Source organism: Podarcis melisellensis, assembly GCF_964234715.1.
Source record: "Podarcis melisellensis genome assembly, chromosome: 12".
In the NCBI taxonomy this organism is placed as follows: Eukaryota; Metazoa; Chordata; class Lepidosauria; order Squamata; family Lacertidae; genus Podarcis; species Podarcis melisellensis.
In genome coordinates this window covers 3023535-3047463 of record NC_138544.1, presented here as the reverse complement: position 1 = coordinate 3047463, position 23929 = coordinate 3023535, and the positions used below count along the sequence as shown (strand labels likewise).

At 45.7% G+C, this 23929-nt stretch overlaps 1 protein-coding gene and 1 long non-coding RNA gene across 2 annotated transcripts in view; one reads left to right on the top strand and one right to left on the bottom strand.

Annotated features, from left to right (window-relative positions):
• Window positions 1–6786: 6786 nt before the first annotated feature.
• Window positions 6787–23929, bottom strand: part of LANCL2 (LanC like glutathione S-transferase 2) — a 29176-nt gene continuing 12033 nt past the window's right edge. The window contains exons 3-10 of the mRNA XM_081931131.1: window positions 22898–23105; window positions 18566–18713; window positions 17419–17565; window positions 14459–14641; window positions 11777–11953; window positions 10404–10476; window positions 7363–8770; window positions 6787–7218 (exon numbers count right to left, since the gene is read on the bottom strand). Of these exons, the coding sequence (XP_081787257.1) occupies window positions 8655–8770; window positions 10404–10476; window positions 11777–11953; window positions 14459–14641; window positions 17419–17565; window positions 18566–18713; window positions 22898–23105 (1052 nt within the window). The 3' untranslated portion in view covers window positions 6787–7218; window positions 7363–8654. The remainder of the gene's footprint in view (window positions 7219–7362; window positions 8771–10403; window positions 10477–11776; window positions 11954–14458; window positions 14642–17418; window positions 17566–18565; window positions 18714–22897; window positions 23106–23929) is intronic.
• Window positions 11961–13146, top strand: LOC309380980. Its single transcript, XR_014173252.1, has 2 exons — window positions 11961–12225; window positions 12258–13146. It is a non-coding gene; the product is annotated as an uncharacterized lncRNA (long non-coding RNA).

The following is a 23929-nucleotide window of genomic DNA, read 5'->3' as shown; positions in this document are numbered from 1 at the left end:
AGCAATAGAAGTTCTCTTAAGGTTTATCGGCAGTTTGCATCAGGGCTTTCAGCTCAAGCACCTGCCAGAATGAAAGTGTCACAAAGCGCTGTTATACACTGAAATAAAATTATATGAAGATGATGTACCGTTGGTATTTAACTCCCAGTAAGTTAGCGAATTTGTATAAATTGTATAAATAAAAATAATAAATAACAGTGATCTTGCTTCTCTTGTTATCCCTTTATGCTGCATCAGTAACTGTTTACAGCAGCAATAGTGAGGGAGTTAATTTTTCCATTGGAATGGGAGATTCTGACTGCAGAGAGGCAAGCACAGATGGTATCCGAATGCAACCTCCGCACATACCTAGCACTGGCATGATGTGGGGAGGGGGAGTGTGCACAACTTTGTCTTTCACAGAACACTTCATTCTAAGGAGCAGAGGCGGATGAAGAACTCCAGGTTCTCTTCTGTCTCTGATTTTTGTTGGTGGGTAGCCAGCACAAATTGCTACTGGCTTTGAGGAGACGGGAAGCCTGTGCTCTGTGCTCAGATCCAACTCTTGGATAGACTCCCCAACACCTGGCATGGAAGACCCCACCTGAGTGTCCCTGTTTTCAAAAATCACCCACGTCAGTATCCTGGTAGGTGGGGGTAGACTCCCACGACATCCTTTGATTCACAGCTATTAAAAAACCAAGAAGGCTTTCTTTGAGCAGAAGCTTTCATTGACATCAATCTACATTTTCCTGCATAATGGGCTGTAAGGTTGCCACCTCTCTACAGACGGTAGAGAGAGGCTGTTCTGCTGCACTCTCACATTATGTGCAAGCAGCTGGGGTAGCTCAGCCAGCAAAGCATGAGACTCTTAATCTCAGGGTTTAATGGTCCAACAAGGTTGTGGCTAGAAACTTCCATGGTTTCATTATTTTCAGTAAAAAATCCTTTTGTCTGACATCCTGGGCCCTGTATGGTATTGCAGGCAGCTGACAACCTGCCTAATAACAAACAATGGTTTGGGAGCCAAAAATTATAAAATGCTGATGGAGGTGAAATCTTCGGCTGTGATGGGAAATATCTCGGAACAAAATATCTCGGAATACTGATAACACCAAAAAATATAAATCTCTACCATGATAACTACGTTAAGGCTTGGTCAGAAATTAAAAGAAATATGGAGATATGGAATAGACTGAAATTATCTTTTGGGGGACAGATATTGATAATTAAAATGAATATCCTCCCAAGAATGCTTTTTCTTTTTCAAAATATTCCAATCTTGGGGGGAACAGGCTGCTTAACAACCTGGCAGAAGGACATATCTAAATTCAGTTGGGAAGGTCGGAGACCTAGAATAAAGCACAAATTGCTAATTGACGTTAAAGAGAGGGGAGGATTTGGCCTTCCCAATCTGAAGCTTTACTGTGAGGCAGCCAGTCTTGTCTGGATAAGAGATTGGTGTCTACTTCAAAATACGAACTTGTTTGATCTGGAAGGGCATGACAACTGCTTCACTTTCTGAGCTCTCCGTGTCTTTGGGGAAGGGTGGGGTGAATGCTGTCCAGAGACTGTGAATCTGTTAACCCTCTCTTCCCCAGTGCTTCTTCTCCTAGCTGTTCCCCATTCAGTATTTCCCAGCTTCTGCCTTCTGAGCTATGCCCCTCTGCAAACCACTGTTCCAAATCTATACTGTCCTCCTGCTCCTAGGAAGATTCAGGATCAGGAGGAGGGGTGGCTCCCACCATTCTTCCTCAGAGCAGCCCTTCTCAGCCCGGTCCCTGACAGCATCCAATACAGATACCAACTGTGATTAAAAAAATCTCCATTTGAATGTATTGTTGCTGCACTCAGGAAAAGGTGGTAGAAATTGTTGTGCATTCGCCTTACAGGTCAAAACAGAAGCACTTAGGCTCAAGCAATGTTGTAGCTTAGCAACCACGATGTGCTTAATTATATCCCTTCCCTGTGGCCTGACTATTTTACTGGATGAGATGTGCAGTGATGGGTCACAAAAAGCAGCAAAGGGAAGCTTCTCAGCTAGTCAGCATTTCGCCTGTAGTTTTACATAACAAATTCAAATTCAAATAAAACATCCACATCACCATTTAGGATTCCTTGAATCCTTCGACTCCCCCTGCCCTTCCATGGTTACCATTATCAATCTATTTTGCCCCAACTGCTTCTCTTATTTTCTTTAAGAAAAATAATCCATTTTTCCCATAGTTTTTCGTACATTACAAGCATTACTCAAATCCTGCCATAGTTTTTAGTTGTTTACAGTGTTCTCTTAAATACATTATAATTTTTTCCCATTCCTTCTTAAAATTCTTCTCTTCCTGGTTTCTGATTTTCCCAGTCAATTTTGCCATTTTGGCGTAGTCCACCATCATCAGCCATTTGTCTCTGGTTGGAACTTTATCTTCTTTCCATCTCTGGGCCAATAGTATCCATGCTGCTGTCATCGCAAACATGAATAATTGTTTCTGCTCCTTTGGAATCTCTGTACCTAGAACACCTAGCAAAAAAGCCTCTGTAACAAACGTTATTTTTCAACTCATTGTACATCATTTCCCATAATGCTTTTGTTATCTTGCACATCCACCACATGTGGTAGAATGTGCCTTCTTTCTCCTTGCATTTCCAACAAACATTTGAGGCAGTTCTATACATCTTTGCTAATTTTCACCTGTCTATAGTAATGTTGTCTGAGGTAAGACAATGTTTCTGTGAAGCTTGACCCACGATTGACCAGAAGCTCCACCTACGGCCCATCATATACCTAGCTGTGCTAATCTGAATGACCAGATGGGCATCAATGCCCTTGCCTTGAGCTATGCTCTTTCAATAATGGCTTCAGCCCTCGCAGAGCCCATCTCATGCCAGTTAACCACATTCTAATCAAGATATCTGGCAGTACAGGTAACTACAGCCTGCTTGCCAGGTGCCAAAGGTTCATCACAAAGAGGCTTTGTTATTTTGTCTCCATCTCAGCTTCATAGACAGCAGTGCACCCCTTTGGATTTACTGTCAAGCCCATGATAATTAATGCACCTTTGCCAAAGAAGAGGAGAGCCCCTTTAGGGCAAGTATGCTAATAGGAGCTTGCAAACCAGCTGCCAGGGATGTGGCTCTGATTGCTAATGAGACCTGCCACAGCGCAGGTCTCTTTGTCTTGGTTTCTTTCTCCCTTCAGAATTATGATATCCAGCTTCCATCATCAGAGAATCAGGAGAGGAGAGTGGGCCTCATGAGTCACTGTATTCACATATCCCTCCTGAGGCAATAGGCCTCATTAATATCAGCCAATGCCCTCCACGAGAATTAAAGCATGTAATCCATAATTCAATTGTGGACTGAAAAATGATGTTATTTCCAATAATAAGCAATGAGAGGAGCTGGCTGTGGGACTTCGATATGGCAAGGGCTGCTGCGGAAAAAACAGGAAAAAAATCATCTTGGCCATACAGCCATTCATGTAATGCAGTTTCCCATTTTGCCAAGTGTTTAATTATATCTTACAAACTCACTGCCTGTCATTTGTTTTAATGGAGACTCTGGAATCCTGGTGTTTTTCACTCTCTGCCTCAACAAATGAAATTGAAAGAGAATATATGCATCTCTCTTGCACACATCCTTAGATGTTAACTTAGCCTGCCTAATAATACACCACATTCTATTACTTTATAATGTAATTGTTTTCTCAGGGTCTAAATCTACAACAAGAAGTGGGGAACTTTTTTCAACTTGAGCTGCATTTTCTAGGGGGGCAGCCTTCTGTAGACCAGGTGCTGTTGGTTGGTTGGTTAGGGCAACAGATCCCTCTCTTACCTTTGCACCGTAGGCTGCAGTCTTGCTACGCAAAACGCCAAGGGTTCTACATGGACATCTCACCATGCAGGTACACAAGAGGCATTATTACAATTCAAAGACATATCCAGCCAGACAGAAAAATGGATGGCGGAGGGTGGGGAGGGCAGGACCAGTGAGAGGTGTGGCCTGAGTAGAGTCCCAAGAGCCTGCGGTTTCCCACCCACGATCTGGAAGACTAATATAAGTTCCTGTGTATAGTATCTTATGTGGCTGGAATTATCAAAATGTAGTGTGGCACAGATAAGCATGTAAGCTGTGTGCAACTTCTCAGCCACAACCCATTAACGGGGTGCTTAGCAATTCTCCTGTCTTCCTAACCATTTGTGGAAACATGTATATGCCTGATCTGCCAGCTGGGGCTGTGCATGCATACTAGACCTGGCTAGATATGCTGAATGCCACTGACCAGCTATCTATGGGGAAGCAGAGTGGAAGGCAACAAAATCCAGCTCCCTGTGCCAAACAGCTGGCTAGATTGCTTCAGGTTTGGTTTTCGGTTTCCACTTGGTGGTGAAGAACATGCAAAGGAGTCCAGCATTCAATCTCCAGGCAGGGCTGAAAAAGGCTCCAGGTAGGGCTGAAGCAGTGGAGAATCACTGACAATCAGTGTCAATATTATTATTAATTAAATTTGTATACCAACCCTCATTGCTGCATTATATGACCCAATTGGCTCGCTTAGTATAAGGCAATTTTGTATGTTCCTAAAATGATTTCTGAACCACCAAATATATTTTCAAGACCATTCTTTGTTGCAGAAAGTATCACCTAAGGGGAAATTAGGTACTATAAGATAACTCAATCAGTTCAAGCAAGACAGATCATGGACTCAATTTTAGTTGGAAAACCCACTGAAAATACAAAGATGTTATTTATTGGACTATGAATGAACTCAAATAATCTGGGCAATCCTTTTCCTGAAAAACAACAACCCTGGAACTCTAAATCTTAAGGGCCAGATTTCTAAATAGGTGTGCAAGGATTCAGCCTATGGCACTTCATTTATGGACAAACAATTTTGCAATCCTATGCACACCTAGGAATGTCCCATTGACCCAAGCGGGACTTATTTATGAGTTGACATATACAAAGATTTGATGCACATTCTTGTGCAAGTGCTTTAAACGTATACCTAAAAGGCGCCCTTAACTGTAAGCACATTTGTTTTCTATAGGTTACACCTACCTTTACCTTTTTTATGCTACAAAATGGTTTAGAAAACAGCTTAAGCATTTGGGTTTTCCATGAGAAGCCCTGGGAATCATAGTTTTGGGTGAAATCTCTAAGGACAGTCACCCCCTCTCTCACACACAAAAGTCCCTTAAGTGGGAAGGAGGGCAAACTGAGTTATGACAGCGGGAGTTACATCGATTTAGGGTGTAGGTGGTCACAATCCACAAATGTTGATTCAAGAGAATTATCCTGTGTGACTGAAGATTAGCAATTTTAAGATTTATGAACATGCCCTAGTGAATCCCTCCTTCATAGAGAATAAGAGAGTTGGATGGGACCACAAAGGTCCTCTAGTCCAATACGCTGGAATGGGGGGAATTTGCCCAACGTGGGTCTTGAACCCACAGCCCTGTGAATAAGGGTCTCATGATCTACTGACTGTGCTATAAATGAGTGACAAGTATGAAGAAGCTCTAAGGCAAATCATCTGTAGTGAGAGGCTTTTTGTCACAAAAATGAACTGTCTTATTGGGAACAAGAAAGCCTATTCAATTCAGGGGCCTTATTTCCAGTGCTGACTCGCTTAGGGCCCGCTACAAAACACACCAAGTATTTTTTAAAAAGTGAATAAATTAAAGTGACAAGCAAAATTGAGCAAAGACAACAGGCTGCAGGTAAAGCCTGGAGGCATTTCCAAAAGGGAGGCTCATCCATTTCAATCCATTTCAATCTCACCAATAGCAAATACCTTTCACACAAATCACTTAGTGGGAAAAGGCTGCAATTCTGTGCAGGGTTCCTTGGGAGCAAGTCTCACCCAACCCAGTGGGACTTAAAACATGGAGTGGATCAAGTTACACAGCTGTAGTTACATAAGAATGAAACAAGGCTGCTGTCCCAAATGATAGTGCTGGCATCTCCCACAGCCAACCATAATATGCAACCATATTTTTCGCTCTATAGGACGCACCCAACCATAGGACGCACCTTGTTTTAGAGGGGGAGAACAAGAAAAAAAATTCTCCCCCTCTCTGCTCAGCGCCCCTTCAGTGAAGCAGCAGGAGAAACGAAGCCCCTTCCATTTCTCCTGTCGCTTCGCTGAAGGGGCGCTGCGCAGAGGGGGAGAATTTTTTTCTTGTTCTCCCCCTCTAAAACAAGGTGCGTTCAGTGAAGGCAACCCGAAGCCTCTGGCAGCTACCTTGGAAGCCTGGAGAGCGAGAGGGGTCGGTGCGCACCGACCCCTCTCGCTCTCCAAGCTTCAGTGAAGGCAATCTGGGAGTTCCCGCTGCGCTCCAGAGGCTTCGGGTTCCTTTCGGGGAGAAGCGGGAAGGCTGCGCAGCCTTCCCGCTGCTCCCAGAGCTTGGCGGGGCTGGCGGGGGAAGCCTGGGTTACCCCCCCAGCACCAGGGACCACACATTCGCTCCATAAGACGCACAGACATTTCCCCCTAGATTTTAAGTGGAAAAAAGTGCATCTTATGGAGCAAAAAATACGGTAAATCTCATACGTTGCACTACAATAGCATCATGTTGGAAGTTTCCATGTCTTTGTCAGCCATGAAAGTGGTGATAAACTCAGTGTGATGATGCCACATAACACTGAAAGAAATCCCAGTGGATGGAGGGGAGCTTGCGCAGTGCTGCCAGTTTTGGTGGCGCTAGTAGTAGACCTATGTCATGTGTAACATGTAGTTTCAACTAATGCTGTCTGTTGTAAGAGCACATAGGCAGGTACGTAAGAAAAAACTGTTCAGAACACACCTGTATTTTGCTAAATTTATTTTTTTTTGAAAACAACTTTAACAGCAAAACATTGTGATAACTGACTTTCCCCCTAATCCACGGCCCCTTCTTCCAAAACACTCTCATTTATGTTGAGGCTGTCCTTTTTCCGTTAGAATAAAGCAGTGCAACAAAACTCAGAACAATTTGATACAACAACCTTTAAACATCCTATCTAGGAAGTGGGGTTCACTTCTCAGCAACGGTGACTGGAAGCCAAATTTCTCTCATATAAAAAGTACACCCAACAATGCAAATTGTCAAAAAATTCTTTTAGAAGATGTGGAAGAGCAAAATGTAAACAAAACAAAGTTGTGACTCAGGGCCTGAGTGACACACTCACTATGTAGCTCTTCAGACCGAGGAACAACAACAAAGCAACCTTTCAGAGGGTGAAGCAACAAAAATGGGACTGTCTATGTCAGTGTTTCCCAACCTTGGGCCTCCAGATGTTTTTGGCCTACAACTCCCATCATCCCTAGCTAGCAAGACCAGTGGTCAGGAATGATGGGAATTGTAGTTCAAAAACAGCTGGAGGCCCAAGGTTGGGAAACACTGGTCTATGTCACCTAGCAGGGAGATCGACAGTCTTACTATTAATTAGAACTGGATACCTTGGCCCCTTCTCAGAAACTTCAACAGCAGTAGTAAGCCATTTCATTTCCCAGAGTCCTTCCCTAAACTGTGGGGCTGAACCCAATACTGCTTTTGTGTGGCTCTGCCTAGTTTTGTCAGAAAACTTTCCATGATGCACAAGAACTGAAGGGATGATGTTCCTCTACAAAATTGGTGGAATTATGTGGGCTACTTAGGGCATGTCTATGGCCCCCTCCCTACATTGAAAGGATCTTGTGTTTCAGAAACCACTTAAGAGACTTTTCAAATCTGAAAATCTCATAGAAGTGCTTTTGAAAATGTGCACTGTAGACTTATTTCAAGGGTGGGAGGCACAGAAGATGTAATGCTCACCTATTTAATTTGAAGTGAGCTTCACTCTTGGAGGCACAATCCAGCCCCATGCATCTCAACAGTAGAGTGCAGTATTTGTTTAATTTTTTTCCATGGAAACCAGTGCAACATTCGTGATTCACTTTAGGTATACAGTATTGAAAGCCTTAAAAAGTCCCCATGGTGGGCAGGGGGAGATAGATTTGGTGAATAATTTGGCCAGACGTCGGGTAACTAATTTCAACGGCAGAATTTTAATCATACGGTTAACCTCTTCAAGAAAATCAATAGATTAATTTTTTTAAAAGGTTCTTAACTCTGACTGGACCATGCTCTTGATGTCTTGGGGTGGGGTGGAAGGAATGTTCAATGACTTTGAAGTTGTGAGTCCAGAAAAGGGTCAACCAAGCTGTGCATTTGGCTGGGCTTGCCTCCCTCATTCATTCATGGTAGCTAATAGGCAGAGAGAGTGTTCCAAATGTGAGGTCCTGTTTCAGCGGTGGAGAGGTGTGTGCTGTCATTACAGCCATGCACAGAAAAACAAGCAGGACAAGATGTCACTGACCAGTTTTCAGCTTCACAATGAACGGAAAAAACTTTACAGTTACGGACAACACCAAGGAACATGCAAACACACCCAGAAAGACCTGGAAGGACAACTGTGAAAACTGAAAAAGCAAGAGTCCCAATGAACTTAAGCCTGATCACTGCCACAGCTCAAGGCATCTCTTAGAATGAAACATTGAAATGTGGAATTCTCTCGCTCATGCAGTAACGACAAGCGTGGTTCTTTGGAGAACAGGCGAGAAAGAGTTTTTCCTCCAGACTCCCAACGTTGGTTCAGTTTCACTTGAGGCACTAAGCAGTCATGTTGCTTTGGGCATTATCTCCAGTTTCCATTTAGCTGTTTTGCTCCTCTTTGCTTTCTTTCCTTTGAGGGCAGAGTTCAAATGCTGGGAAGCGGGAGTTCTGGGGGTCAATTATGTCGGAGAGGAAGTGGATAGCTCCTGCCATACCTGAAGCGGACAAATCCCAAGTTCAAAAAAGCACAAAGACAGAAAGCCTGGATCCTTTGACCATGAGAGAGCTGCAAGGGATCCCCTGGAACAGCCTTGCATATTAAATACACATAAAACAGAAGTTACCAGTCCATAAGGGAAGGCAGGGTCTGCCTGTTTATTACTTTCACAGTGCCTCCAAAGGGATTGCACCTGGCACACTTTATGGTTGGCCTCTGAGCACAGCTGCCAGGGTATCTGCTACAAGATGCACTACTGGCATCTACTCTCAGAAGGCTTCCACAGGGGATGTGAGCTCCAGGAAATGGAGAGGAGACTGGCTTTTAGTGGTGGCAAGGGGAACATTCAGATGGCTGCAGGAAAAAGCCAGAGGATCACACACAGCCAAGCTGTTTCACCAGGACTGATTCAGAAGATACATCTTATATCCTGGAGAGAAAAGCTGTATTTGCATTTGTAAAGCACGTTTGGCTTTGGTGTGTTCCTGTAGCATTAGGGTAAAACCAAACTATCCTAATTTAGCCAAGTATGAAAAACAGGGCATTGAGCATACCCCTCAAGTCCCCGTTTTTCACAAATGACTGTTGGGTAAGATAAGTTGGTCATCTCAATGAAATGCAGCACTCTGTATTATAATTTTGTGACATGAAGAACATTTCCATGGATGAAAATGCAGGTTTCTTATGTGTGAAATGCAGTGATAATGTCAGCACAACTTTGGATACTCTTGAATAATTCTGCAGTTCCATGCATTAACAACAGATGGCAAATGAGTCATTTCTGAAAACAACCTTTAGTGCTGAGCATCAATGGTCTATTTTTGAGTTTCCATGGTAAGATGTCTATGAGAAAGTTAAACACCCAGAGACTATACATTGCTGAGATCTAGAATCCTATCTGCCAAATTCGACCCTCAAACAGATTACAGCATAGAACAAATCAGATCTTCCAGCAACAGTAATTCAGTTGCTCTGGCAACGTATTTCAACAGGAAAAGTGAACAGGGCTGTAGAACTCAAAAGGTGGCTGTGAATATTAAGCAGGAACCATCCACATTTCATTAAGCAGGCTTGTTGTGCAGCCCTATACATATCTACTCATGAGTAAGTCCCACAGTGTTGACTGGGCTTTACTCCCATGTAAGCATGTTGAGGACTGCAGACCTGGACCTGGTTCACACATGGACATGTGAGCATGTGGACTCCAGAAGAAGAGATTTCAAACACTTTGCTCTTCCCAGTTCTGCTGCTACACTGAGCTAAACCACAGCTGGGTGTAGCATGTTGTCTGAACTTTGTGGTTCAGCTCATGTATGTGCTCCCTGCAGGGTTTGCCCTATGGATTACTGTTCATGGCTTGTCTGGGAGAGCTAAAGCACAAGCCCAGGTTCAGATGGCACACTAAGCCAAACCCTGACTTAACACAGCGGCAGAACCATTTCCTTTCCTGGAGTCCACAGGCTCATGCGCTCAGACATGGATTGGCTTGGCAAAACATGTGAACCAGGTCAATATCAGCTTAAGTGAATTTACAGTCCAACTAAACCATGTAGCTTTGAATTCAATCATATAACAATTTTATTACTATACATGTTGCTGAATACAGAATTCAACAATAAAAAATGTCTTGCCTTCAAACAGTGAGTAGGGTCGGTCAGGAATACGACAGCCGTGTGCACCATAATCCAGACACCACTCTGCAAACTGGGGGAAGGGCAGCAAATAGGGATGAAGAAATAATGACTAAAATATTGAAAACCAAAGTAAATAAAGATGTATATCTAATAGATATGAAATACTGTGGTGTGCAAGAAGTCAGCTCAAAGTCAGCTGATTAAGAAATCTAACTTCAGCCCTAATAAAGTTTCTGATGAAATTTCAGGAAATTGCAAGTGCAGATTATCCAAAATCCAATCTGCAGTGATTAAGGTTTACAAAGAACTGACCTCTCTCTCTCTCATTGGACACAGTGAAATGAAGAGATAGTATCTACTAAGTAGTCATGTGCTTACATTAGAAGGGAGCATAGTGCACTCAGCAGCCCTGAGCACGGAATGAATCCCACCAGCAGCCCTTTCCTACATGAAACTCTCAAGAGAGGGAGAAATACCTGTTCAGAACCAGTTCAACAAAGACTGATAGCACCTTGAAAAGAAGTAGCTTGTCTTGTAAATAAATGACTGTGCTTAATGTTGAAGCAGCTTCTTGTTCCTTCTTGTCTTGGGAGATAATGGAGGAGTGCACCGGGGTGGGTGTGTGGAGGCAAACCGATACGGAAGAGAAATGTTTTGTTGCAGCTGGGGCAGGTGAAGGGGTCTGGTTGTGCTGCTGCAGGTGCACCATGGTGCTTTGGATAAAGATGGTAAACAAATCCCTTAGAGACTAATGTATTCACCATCTTTGTTCAAGAGGCTGCGTCACATTGGTAGCAACAACATTTTCACGGTTTTCTACAGAAGTGCTGTCACTGCGCCAACAAAACCCACCTCACTGATGGCTCCTCCATTTAACAGCCACTAGGTCTTGGTCCAGGGATGGGCTCTTTCCATGAATACCAGCTCATCTGGGCAGAAGCCGCCTCAACCCTGGAAGTCAGCTTCACTACCCTATCTCACAACTCTCCCGTAACAGCAAACTCAAGCCTGCATACTTATGTAGACAGAATGGCAGCATCCCTGCACAAAAGGGAGGTATCAGCAAACCGGGGTGTGTGTGTGTGTGTGTGTGTGTGTGTGTGTGTGTGTCAGAATCTTCAGAAATGCAGAACGTCCTTAGAAAATAAAACCCCCCATCAACAATCATAGGTCGCTGAGAAGCAAACTCGTTCAGTGGGCATAAAATGCCAAAGTAACTGGGAAAAAGCACGGCTGGAACCCTAAATCGGATGCTCCTGAACTAAGTCATACTCTGGAGCAGGTCCAGTGAAATCAATGGGTTTTTTCTAAGTATAACTAGCGCTGAGTATCACCCAGTATGTGCATCAGAAAATAAAATTAAGGAGTACCTTGCAAGCTCGATAGAGGTACTTTTTATCCTGAGTGAGATGATAGAGGGATAAGAAGGAGTAGCCATTGCCAGCTGTCCCGTGGCAGATGCCATAGCCTTTCCTCAACAATCCTCTCTGCCAAATGACATCACTACATTCTATTGCGTCCTTCAAATATTTATCCTCTCTGAAAACCTGCAGAAATGTGAACACAAGTTTAGCCACAGCAATGAACTAAAAATACTCACTATTTTTAATGACGGCCTTCTTGGTGGCTGCTCCCAAACTTTGAACCTCCCTCCCTAGAGAAGCTAGACTGGCTCCCTCCTTGTCCTTCAGCCAGCAAATAAAGACCTTTTTGTTTCAGCAGGCTGTTGGGAACTGACTATTTTTAATAAAAGGGCTGGTGCCTGCCATGTTGTTTCTGGGCTCCTGGGCAAGCAAAAGTATCCTAAGAGCTGCTTAGGGTCAAGCAACACATACTTTTAAATCTGAACAGGTGACACACCACATACTACCATATTTTTCCATGTATTAGACGAGGTTTTTTGACTCAAAAATCATGTCAAAAAACTGAGGTCATCCAGTACACGGATAGTGGCATGGCGGGGGGAGAAGTGGCGTGCCCACCTGCCCGCTGGTTGCGCAACTTCCCCCGATGCCGCTGTGTGTGGGAAATGATATAGGGGGTGTTTCCTGCCCACAGTTGCATGGGGGGGGAGAAGCTCAACAACTTTGGGCCATCTCCGCTCATTTTCTTAAAATTGAGTCGCTAAAAATGGGAGGGGTGTCCTTATGCATCTTATAGACAGAAAAATACGGTAATTTTGAAACTTCCACAACTTCAAAAGCAGTTTGCCATATGGCATCAGGAAAGTACCTTGTGTTGCTATTAATATTTTTTCTCCTTAGAAATCCCCTTGGACTTACAGAACTAACAATTTTCTTAATGCACGCAGTACAGAAATTCTGTCTTAAGAAGCAGTGTAGACAACATGCAACCCATACTATGGGTTCCCGTTGGAAACCTAACTTTCAATTTTGAAGTACAGTAGTACCTTGGTTCGCAACGCCGAAACCCCAGAAGTAAGCATCCCGGTTTTCAGATGTTTTTCGGAATCCAAACATCTGATGTGGCTGTCAGCTATTGTTTCCAGGGCACCTGCACCAATCAGAAGCTGTGCCTTGGTTTTCGAACTTTTCGGAAGTCAGACTTCCAGAAAGGATTAAGTTTGGCGCTTTTGTATTTGCGATTTATTTTGTGTTTTTGAGGCTTTTTCAGTTAATTTGTTTTTGTGACTGTGTGGAACCCAGTTCAGATACTGAATGATTGTGTGATTGTGGAAATGGATAAAAGCCCCCCATCCAAACAATGACTATAATCAGTGCAGGTAAGAAAATAAATAAATTATTTTTTATCATCTACGATACGGTCTTATTTATTTTATAGTACAGTACATTGATTATTGCTTTCATTTTATGGATCAATGGTCTCATCAGATAGTAAAATTCATGTTAAATTGCTGTTTTAGGGGTTGTTTTTAAAAGTCTGGAACGGATTACAGTGGTACCTCTGGTTACGTACTTAATTCGTTCCGGAGGGACGTTCTTAATCTGAAACTGTTCTTAATATGAAGCACCACTTTAGCTAATGGGGCCTCCTGCTGCTGCCGTGTCGCCACCGCGTGATTTCTGTTCTCATCCTGAAGCAAAGTTCTTAACCCGAGGTACTAATTCTGAGTTAGTGGAGTCTGTAACCTGAAGCGTATGTGTCAGAGCTGCCTCCAGGTCCCAGCTCACAGAGGACCAATGCTAGCCGGTTGTAATGTACAAAAGTCTTTATTGAAGTTCAGTTTCCATTTACAAGCCGCAGCGTGCAGCTCTACGTCTAGAACCTAGACCGGCGAAGCTCCGTCTGAGTCCCCGCCCCCTGTACACCAGTTTAAGACCCTGGCCTTACTCCACCTTTTCCGTTGCTCCTTTCTCCTCTGGGTCCTTCTGCCCCCCGGGGTCTCCTCCTTTCTGGACTCTTCTGACGCTGACCCCCCCGACTCTTGTCCCTCCTTCCGGCAGGCTTTAGGACCTGGCTCCCTATCCGGGCTACCTGCTGTGCCACTCGCCTGTACATTTGAACTTGGCGCGCGCGCCCAGCCTCCAACCTTCCTCTCGACCGTTTCCGCGCTCTCCGATGGAGGCGTGGTCAATCCTGACTCATCTCCTCTGGCTGGTGGTGAGCAGCCTGATCCCGATACCTGGGACTCCTCCCCCCTACTGCGCTCTGGTGGGGAAGCTGGTCCTGATTTCCAACTGCTGCTCTCTGAGTCCCCTCTGGCCCCTTCCTTCTGGGGTGTCCCCCTTGGCACCCCCCTTGCCCTGGCCATAGGCGCCCCCTTCTGTGAATCTTCCGATTCGCTGGAGAGACTCAGGGAATCCCTCGGACCACTGTCATCGCCTACGCTCCCCTCGGATTCCTCCCCCTCACTCTCCATTTCCTCCCTCTCCTGTGCCTCTGCTCCTGAGCCCCTGACAGTATGTAACCTGAGGTACCACTGTTTTGGATTACTTTCTATAGGAAAGCGCACCTTGGCTTTGGAAGAATTTGGTTTTGGAATGGACTTCCGGAACGGATTAAGTTTGAGAACCAAGGTACCACTGTATGCATTCTTCCATGCCTCATGATTGAGCTAAACAAGGACATACCTTATATGCTTGCATGAGCATATGGATGACTCCTGGGGAACCATGGCACCAATGCACCAGCCTGTCAGTTTCATTACTTAAAGATGATGGATAATTCCCAGATCGAAATTTTTTATGGCGCACATAGTCAATGCTTGGTTTCACCAGTTCTCTCAAAGTCTCTTGATCCACATTGCACACTGGCTAAAATATACAACAAACACACAGTATTTTTTTCAAAATAAAAAGCAGTATTTTTTTTCATATTACTACAAATCCATGCTGATGTGCATTCACATTGATGTATCTGGAAAATAATTTTACCCTTGTTTAACTGGATGCAGTGAAGGTGGGAGACAACTGTGGCTGTTATATATTTAGAAGTTGGCATCACATGTTACAAGGAGTTGCCAATGGAGAGTAACACTCACTCAGGCATCCTCTTTTTACCCTGCCACTAAGTCTTCTGAAGTGCCCTTATGTGCATGTCCTATACCAAGAGATACGTGAGCTTTCCCACTGACAGGGAACTTGTACAAATGGGAAATGGTTGTTAAAGTTATCAGAGAGAAAGTTGATATGTTGATTAGAGAAAAACTATTGCTGACATTTATTCAAACAATAGTTAGAAAATGCCTTTTGGACTTTTATGTAAAAAGGAAAATAGATTAATATGAGTCATCTGGGTCAGGAAGACTGGAGAAATATCGCCTAACAGAAAGTAGATCAGTTGCATGAAAATACAGTGGTGCCTCGCAAGACGAAATTAATTCGTTCCGCAAGTCTCTTCGTCTTGCGAGTTTTTCGTCTTGCGATGCACGGTTTTCCATAGGAATGCATTGAAAATCAATTAATGCGTTCCTATGGAAACCGCCTTCCCCCGACCTCTTCTGGCGGGCGGCATTTTAAAATCGCCCGGGACAGCGGAGGACTTCTCCGCTGTCCGGGGCGATTTAAAAGCCCCTGGGAAGGCAGGCAGGGGGGACAAAGACTTTTGCCCCCCCCGCCTGCCTTCAGAAAAGGTCCAGGACAGGCGCGGACCTCTCCGCAAGCAGCGCGCTCCTTGCGGAGAGTTGCAAGCGCGCCCAGGCTTTCCCGCCCCGCCGCCGGGCTTCGGGACATCGTTCCGATGCCGGGCGGCGGGGGGAGGCTTTCCCGCCCCGCCGCCCGGCATTGGGACATGGTTCCGATGCCGGGCGGCGGGGGGAGGCTTTCTCGCCCCGCCGCCCGGCATCGGGACGATGCCCCGAAGCCGGGCGGCGGGGGGAGGCGTTCCTGCCCGGCCGCCCGGCATCGGGACGATGCCCCGAAGCCGGGCGGCGGGGGGAGGCTTTCTCGCCCCGTCGCCCGGCATCGGGACGATGCCCCGAAGCCGGGCGGCGGGGGGAGGCGTTCCTGCCCGGCCGCCCGGCATCGGGACATGGTTCCGATGCCGGGCGGCGGGGGGAGGCTTTCTCGCCCCGTCGCCCGGCATCGGGACGATGCCCCGAAGCCGGGCGGCGGGGGGAGGCTTTCTCGCCCCGTCGCCCGGCATCGGGACATGGTTCCGATGCCGGGCGGCGGGGGGAGGCTTTCTCGCCCCGTCGCCCGGCATCGGGACGATGCCCCGAAGCCGGGCGGCGGGGGGAGGCTTTCCCGCCCCGCCGCCCGGCATCGGGACATGGTTCCGATGCCGGGCGGCGGGGGGAGGCTTTCCCGCCCCGCCGCCCGGCATCGGGACATGGTTCCGATGCCGGGCGGCGGGGGGAGGCTTTCTCGCCCCGTCGCCCGGCATCGGGACGATGCCCCGAAGCCGGGCGGCGGCGGGAGGCGTTCCTGCCCCGCCGCCCGGCATCGGGACGATGCCCCGATGCCGGGCGGCGGGGGGAGGCTTCAAAAGCCGTCCGGGGGCTTTTAAATCGCCCCGGACAGTCCCGGGGCGATTTAAAAGCCCCCGGTTAGGCAGGCAGGGGGGGCAAAGACTTTTGCCCCCCGCCCGCCTTGGGAAGAGGTCCTGGACCTCTTCCCAAGGCGGGCGGGGGGCAAAAGTCTTTGCCCCCCCCGTCTGCCTTCAAAAGCCGTCCGGGATAGCGGGAAGCGCTTCCCTGCTATCCCGGACCGCTTTTAAAATGCTGGCGGTGGGGAGCAAAGCCTTTCGCCCCCGCCGGCCTTCCTGGACCTCTTCTGAAGTCCGGAGGGGGGAAAAAGGCTTTGCTCCCCACCGCCAGCATTTAAAAAAAGGTCCCCGAGATTTCCCTATGGGCTTTCGTCTTGCGATGCAAGCCCATAAGGAAAATCGTCTAGCGAAGCGTCGCAAAACCCGAAAAACCCTTTCGTCTTGCGGGTTTTTCGTCTTGCGAGGCATTCGTCTTGCGGGGCACCACTGTATTCTAGAGTGAATATTTTGATTAATTTATTTTATGAAACTGACAAAAAAAAAGGAAATTCTATTTATTTTTCTTCTCTTATTCTCTCTTCTTTTCTTCTACTTTTTTTGTTTTCCTTTGGTGTTTTCTCTTTCTCTTTCTCTGTTTTTGTTTTTATTTAGTTTCTTTTATCTTATTGTATTATGAAAAAACTTTAACAACACCTTATTTTATTTTTTATTTAAAAAAGATCAACACTGAGACCTCTGCTATTTAACTTGTTCAAAAACAACTGAGAATTAGGGGTGAGCAGTGAAGTTTGCTGATGATGCTAAATTGTTCAGGGTCATTCAAACAAGAAGAGATTGTGAAAACAAGCTCTCCAACCTGAGTGAATGGGTAATAAAATGGCAAGTGCAATTCAACATAAACAATGTAAATAAGTGTAAATTGATGCCTGTTGGCCACTGTGAGAACAGGATCCAGGACTAGATGGGCCACTGGCCTGATCCAGCAGCCGCTTCTTATCTTCTTAAGACAAGTTCCCTTCTCTCACTGTTGCCCTCAGGAGAGTCTCCTTCTCTAACCACCCACCCAAGCCCCACCCCCCTTTTCCAAGCTGGCTCCTATCATTACCTGCATAAGCATATAGTAGATCCCAGACATGCCATGGGCTGCACCAACATATTGTTTTCTGTGCCACTGATACAATAATGGGCACCGTTCTGTCTTTCGTTCCTCTCTGGAAAAGTTTTTACCTGATTCAATGATGGAATCCACCACCTGATGCAGACAGATAGAATAACAGGCATTCCATTATTCTGAGAGAACATCTCACACTGTAGCCAAAGCCGTAACAGTGGAGTTATGCAAGCCTAAAAATTTCACAAATTTCTTTATGTGACCAGTGGGAGTTGGTCTTGCAATAACCTTTTCAGAGACTACTCTGAACTTCTTGTTCCAGCCAGAAAAATGAAAGAAATCAGGTGTGGAGAACCTTTGGTCCTCCAAATATTCCTAAACTACAACTCCCATCCTCCCTGGTCACTGGAGGTCCAAAAGTCACCCAAACCTGCAATAAATGCATAGGTTGCAAAGGGTATTCAAGACTTCCTCCAGGTAGAATTTCTGTTACTACATTTCATAAAGCAATGCTTTATTGCTAGTGAAAGGGACCCCAGCATGTGGAGCAACTGCATTAGTGGGAGCGGCTTGCAAAAGTGTCAGAGGTGTGTTTTTTCTACTGCTTAAATACTATTACTTCATTAGAGACCAAGCATGCCTTCTCTGCTGTACAACTGAAATGCAGGAGCACTCAGTTATCTTTCAAGAGGGCTTCTGCAATAATGGCTTCCATTAAGCGTGGATATAGGACCACTAGTCATGGATAAGTACAGGCACAAGTACAGACAGCAACCCTTTTAGGTGTGTCCGATATGTTTGTGACTGCAACCATGCACATTGTGCCAAACCCAGAAGTGACCCAAAAATGTCACAAAAAGGTGCGGAATGGGGTGGCCTTATGCGGACCCTGCTGATACGCACGTGGGTCCAGAATGTAACCTCCATGCAAATCGAGCTAAGAAGAAAATGTAGGCTTTTAGAAAAGCATTATGTGGAAAGCCCCAAAGAAGGCAGGAGACAGATCTGCAAGATTGAAACAACAAATGGGATGTGTATGGAGATAGCTAAGTGCAGGCAAAAGGTGGGAACCATTACAAAAGGCACCAAACAACCAACTCTGTACAAAGCCAACGCCTGGAAAGCAGCGCTTCTCTCTTACCTCCTTGATAGCAGACTGTGGCACAGCCTCGGGTCCAATTTCAGTATTCAGATAAAGCAAGGCATACAAGTAACCAGCCCTCCCATAAAGCAGCTCATCTGGAAGGTCAGAATCTGTGGCAAGGACCATTCTCTGGAGCTGCAAAAGTCTGGAATGAGAAAGAATTGGAGGGGAAACTGAAGGGTTCCCAAGTATGGGAAACTTGTAAATAGGTTGCCACAGTGAAGAGGAACTGCCTCCAGGTGATCAGGCAAGTAAGCTTTCTGTACACAGAAAAGACTCTGCTCTCCTTTTTTGCAACTAACACAGCAGGTTGATGTAGCCAGGTGAGCTGGCAAAAACCACTGTGAGCTTGCAAAGCTAACTAAAGCTGAGGTAATTTAGGCTTTTCTAGGTCAAATAATTTGAGAAAGAGGCCAAAATAATTCCACCAGAACACAAGAAGCCATTGGTTCATCTAGTTCAGTAGTGTCTCTCCAATATTTGAAAGAGATTTTTTTTGTCCCGTCTTATCTGGACTGGTGAAATAAAAAATCAACTGTGTAAGATTCAACGAGGCGTCTCAACCTCTAGCCACTCAACATCACACATGCTTCCAACCTGCTCCCGACTATTATCCTCTCATTCTTTATATACAGCAGTAGCAGCATTTGAAACTCCCTAAGGACTAGGCAAGTTTTGCAACTTGCCATGGTCCAATTGCAACCAGTTTTAGATGTATGGGCATGATGTCTTGCACCTAGGCCCCGTCCCCAACTCAGCACATGAGTGTTCTCCTCCAATCCCTATCCGCACTCCTATCCATTGGCGGTGAGGGCAGTGAGGGCTGCAAGCCCCACCCCCAACTCAGCGCTCCCCACCCCCGGAGGCAAGCCCCATCCTGGCGAGGGCTGGGGAGTGAGGCTCGCCCCCATCCAGCAGTCGATACCCTATAGCAGATAAAGACCCCATCACTTTTAACCCACTGTGAAGCTCAAGAAACATCTGAAGTGGTAAGATGATTTAACGTGAGTTAAACATACTCGTGTGCGATTCCTGCTGCTTATCCTGAGACAACTCTGTGAACAGCCCCCCCCCCCCAGGGGAAGTGGCATATTTCCTACTTTTTGCCTTCTCAAATGCTTCACACACATCAGTCAGAGAGCACAACCATATCCTTACAGCCTGCCTTGTCCTCTAACCAGCCAATCTGTGAAATTCTGCCTTCATCATAGCTTTTAAGGCTGTTGGGGGGAGGGATGCCATGGTGGAAACCAGTACTACAAACATTATAGAAAGTGTTTTAATGGAGGAGAGGACAGAAGCCAGTGGCACCCCATAAGTGAGAGCCCAGGGGCCTGAACACCACTTTCTGGACATGGCCCAGAAGGAAGGAGTGGAACCACTGTATAACAGTGCCCCCAGCTCCCTCTAGACGGTCCAGAAGGATGTTATGGTCGATGGTATCAAAGGCCGCTGAGAGACCCAGCAGAACTAGGAAACATCTCTCACCTTTGTCCCTAGCCCACCGGAGATCATCAACCAGCACGACCAAGGCAGTTTCAGTCCCATGGTGCGGACTGAATCCTGACTGGAAGGGATCTAAATGGTCCGCATCCTCCAGGCGTGCCTGGAGTTGTTCCGCAGCCACCCGCTCAATCACTTTGCCCAAGAATGGAAGATTTGAGACTGGGCAATAAAAGGAATTTTAAAAAGAACAAAAGGGGTGGGGGGAGCCAGGAAAGCAACCCCCCGTCATGTAAGTGAAAGGGAATACGCAGAGCTCTGATAAGCACGTCTTACCTTGGCGCTATCTTGCCCCACATGATGGCACTGAAGTATGATGTTTAAGGGCGAACTGTACACTCAAAGTGTGTGTCTCTTCCATCACTTGTGAAGGTCTGTAATATGTGTTAGTTGTTGTGCTAGAAAGTTATATAGGGGGTGTAGGGAGAATCCAGAGCTTGTTTGCAGCGTGGAAAGAAAGGAGAACCTTTTTCTGCCTCCCCACTTCCAGCCACTCTCTGAAGACTGAAGAAGGGGCCCACAAAAGAATATTGATGAGGACGAGACCATATGAAAAATGAAGATAAGGTTTTAACTGGAGTTCATTCATTTTCAGCTTTGTGATCTTGTAATACAAAAAACAGCAGCGCCTAGGCATTCTGATATTGCACCCATAACCTAGTTTTCAGGCCTCATGTGGCACCTAGATTGTCTACCTGAGCTAACGCTGAGCACTGGAAACAGGTTATTTCCAGGCCGTCAAATGGAATTAATGAACTCCGCCCACCCCCATGCTGTTAAGCAAATTTCAGCCTTCAGTCATCAAGGTAAGAGTAAATCAAGTTAGGAATATGTAGAAATGAAGCCATCTATCTGTCTTTCAAATTGGCAGCACCTATCCCTTAGGCACAGTGTAAACTGCTCCAAATCACTTCCATTTCAAAAGTGGCTTAAGATACACCAACCTAGAAGGGGGAAGGGAGCTGCTCAGAAAAAGGAGAGAAAGATCTGCCCTCCTCCCCAGCTTTCTGGAAGGCAGCCACTTCCTAGGAAGTAAGCCCAACTGTTTCCAATGACATTTATTTTCAATTAAGCAAACGAGAATCTTAGCCTTAATCTCATTTTTATTCTCTGCTTCCCACTCCACAAAGCAGCCTGGTTGAAACAAAATGTGAAAAAAGCAGCGCCCTGCCTTTTATTCTTAGCAGGGAAAGAAAGTACCATTTAAAATGCAAACAGTCATATCAAAAAGCCCTGACGGAGATTAATCTTTCAGAGACTGTGGATTAGGAGGAGAGTGATGCAACTTCTAAATATAAACTGCAGTGCAATGGCTGTAGGCAGAGTAGAGCCCCCAAGAGCTCTGGGCACAGCAAGGGATGATGGGGAAAAGCGAACAGGTAGGGCCAGGGCAAATAATGCTAAAAGAAACCACTTGTGTGTTTATAACCTGCCAAAGGTCACTAGAGCCTTGTCCAAAACGGGAGGAGAAAGGCAGAGAAGTATCCCAGAGGCCTCTGGATCAAATGTTATTCTTTCTAGGGATGGAAGTATCAGAGGAAACCAAACCAAAATAAGCAAGACGGATCCTTTCTCATGCTATGGGGGGTGGGTGGGCTGGAGATGGCATCTTCTTTTTGTAAAGATCCTCCACCTGCTTGCCCAGTAGTAAGTTCTCCTAGCTGCAGGGAACTGACTGAGTCCCTATATATAACCCTAGCATGGCAACTTGCTACTTTGCAGGTGCTTTGCCTTCTGCGAACAAAAGTGACCCTTCTCTCTCCTATACAGCTGCAACTGAAAGTGCAAAAAGATGCTTGCCATGAAGGGGTTGAACAATAGTGAGACTGGAGAAACCAGTATAACTTGCATTTCACAGCTGAATTTGGGGAAATCACTTGAAGCATTTGTTTTACTTAGTTATTTCAATTGTTTTTGTTTGATTTGCTCATTGCAAACAGCTAAAAGTCCATAAATTTTGATAATAAACCCGATTTGCAATGGGGGTGGAATAATTTCAATTGCAACTGTAGATGTATCAGGGATAGGGATAAACACTATTGGCTGATTCCTCATTTTCACACCAATTCCTGATTTCAGAGACTTCTACTATAGCTAAGGCGGGATGCGGGTGGCGCTGTGGGTTAAACCACAGAGCCTAGGACTTGCCGACCAGAAGGTCGGCGGTTCGAATTCCCGTAATGGGGTGAGCTCCCATTGCTTGGTCTCAGCTCCTCCCAACCAACAGTTCGAAAGCACGTCAAAGTGCAAGTAGATAAATAGGTACTGCTCCGGCGGGAAGGTAAATGGCGTTTCTGTGCGCTGATCTGGTTTGCCAGAAGCGGCTTAGTCATGCTGGCCACATGGCCCAGAAGCTGTAAATAAAGCGAGATAAGCGCCGCAACCCCAGAATCGGCTACGACTGGACCTAATGGTCAGGGGTCCCTTTACCTTTACCTTTTACTACTACTGCTACTAATAATAACAACACTTGATGAGGAAAAGCATCATAGAATGAATAGACTGATTTATTATTTCAGCACCAGGCAAATACCTTTTATTTCCTTTGGCTTTTAAACTTTTAACACCTGGAATGCTTTTATGCTGGTTTGATAGCTACTATGTTAATTCTCTGATTTTACTATATTGCTAGGGCGGCTAACTGGCAGCAGCACATTAAGAGTCTTTCTTTGGAGGCTGAGATATCCATAAGAGAAAGCAACTTAATCCTCTCCAGCTCCTTCGTCTGGTCTCCCAAGGAGGGGTTTTGCTCTGCTGTGACTGACCCACTGAAGAATGCTTTGCCTGTCTCTAAGCGTTTGTCCCCAGCCCATTGCAGGTACTCACTTGGTCACACATTCCTTGGATTCAGTGTCATTCTTCAGCTTGTGGTACACCACTGCTCCCACTGCCAAGGGTCCAGCATCACCACAGAGGAAAGTAACCCTTCGTCCATTCAGATTGCGTAGGATCCTCTTCACATAATCCAGGGATCGCTGTAGATGACTTTGTTCTTGCGTCACACGGTACAGCTGAAGGTACAAAAGGGCTATCCCTGGAATCACCAGAAAGAAGAAAAATTAAATGGACTTATTCCCTCTCCTTTGCTGACCCATAGAGTTACAATAGTCCTTTAAAAATAAATAAATGATGACAGGACTTTTTATACCTTTTTGAAACCAGGACTCACTTAGCCACCAAGTACAAGATGGGTCTCACTCTCCTTTTTTGCCTTTTCTTTTTTCTTGCCTAGAGAAATAGAAAATGATGCTTCTACAGCCCACCTTGAGCACAGCCTGCTATTTGTGGTCTTGATTCACCAGGGAAAGACTAACCTGATCCGACTTATGCTGGCTACTAAACAAACCTTAATTATGGGATGAAATAATACTGCATAACTCCCATTAAAGACACATGGGATCATCCTGAGCAGTGAGATGCAAGTGCCACTGAATTCAGTTAAGTAACTTAAATGAGGTGGGTGTCAGGAGGGAGGGTGCCAACCAGGTCTGACCATTTATTTATTTCTACGTTTTGTATTCTACCCCCTAATCACAGAGTGATATCAGCAAAAGTCACAATTGTTAAAATACTACATGAAAACCATCAGTACAATATATTAGAGAATCAAATAGTTCAGAGCGTTCAACTGATACACTTGATCAGTGTTTCCCAACCTTTTTTGGGCAAAGGCACACTTGTTTCATGAAAAAAATCTCGAGGCACACCACCATTACAGCCCCGTGACGTCAGCGCGCAGCGTCACACCAGGAGGGACGCACGAAAGTGTAAGTTTCAATTTTTCCCCTCCCCCTTGCCTTCCTTCTGTGCCAACCGCCAAAAAGCCAAGAAAAAAGCCAAGACTTTAGGGCAGCAGGT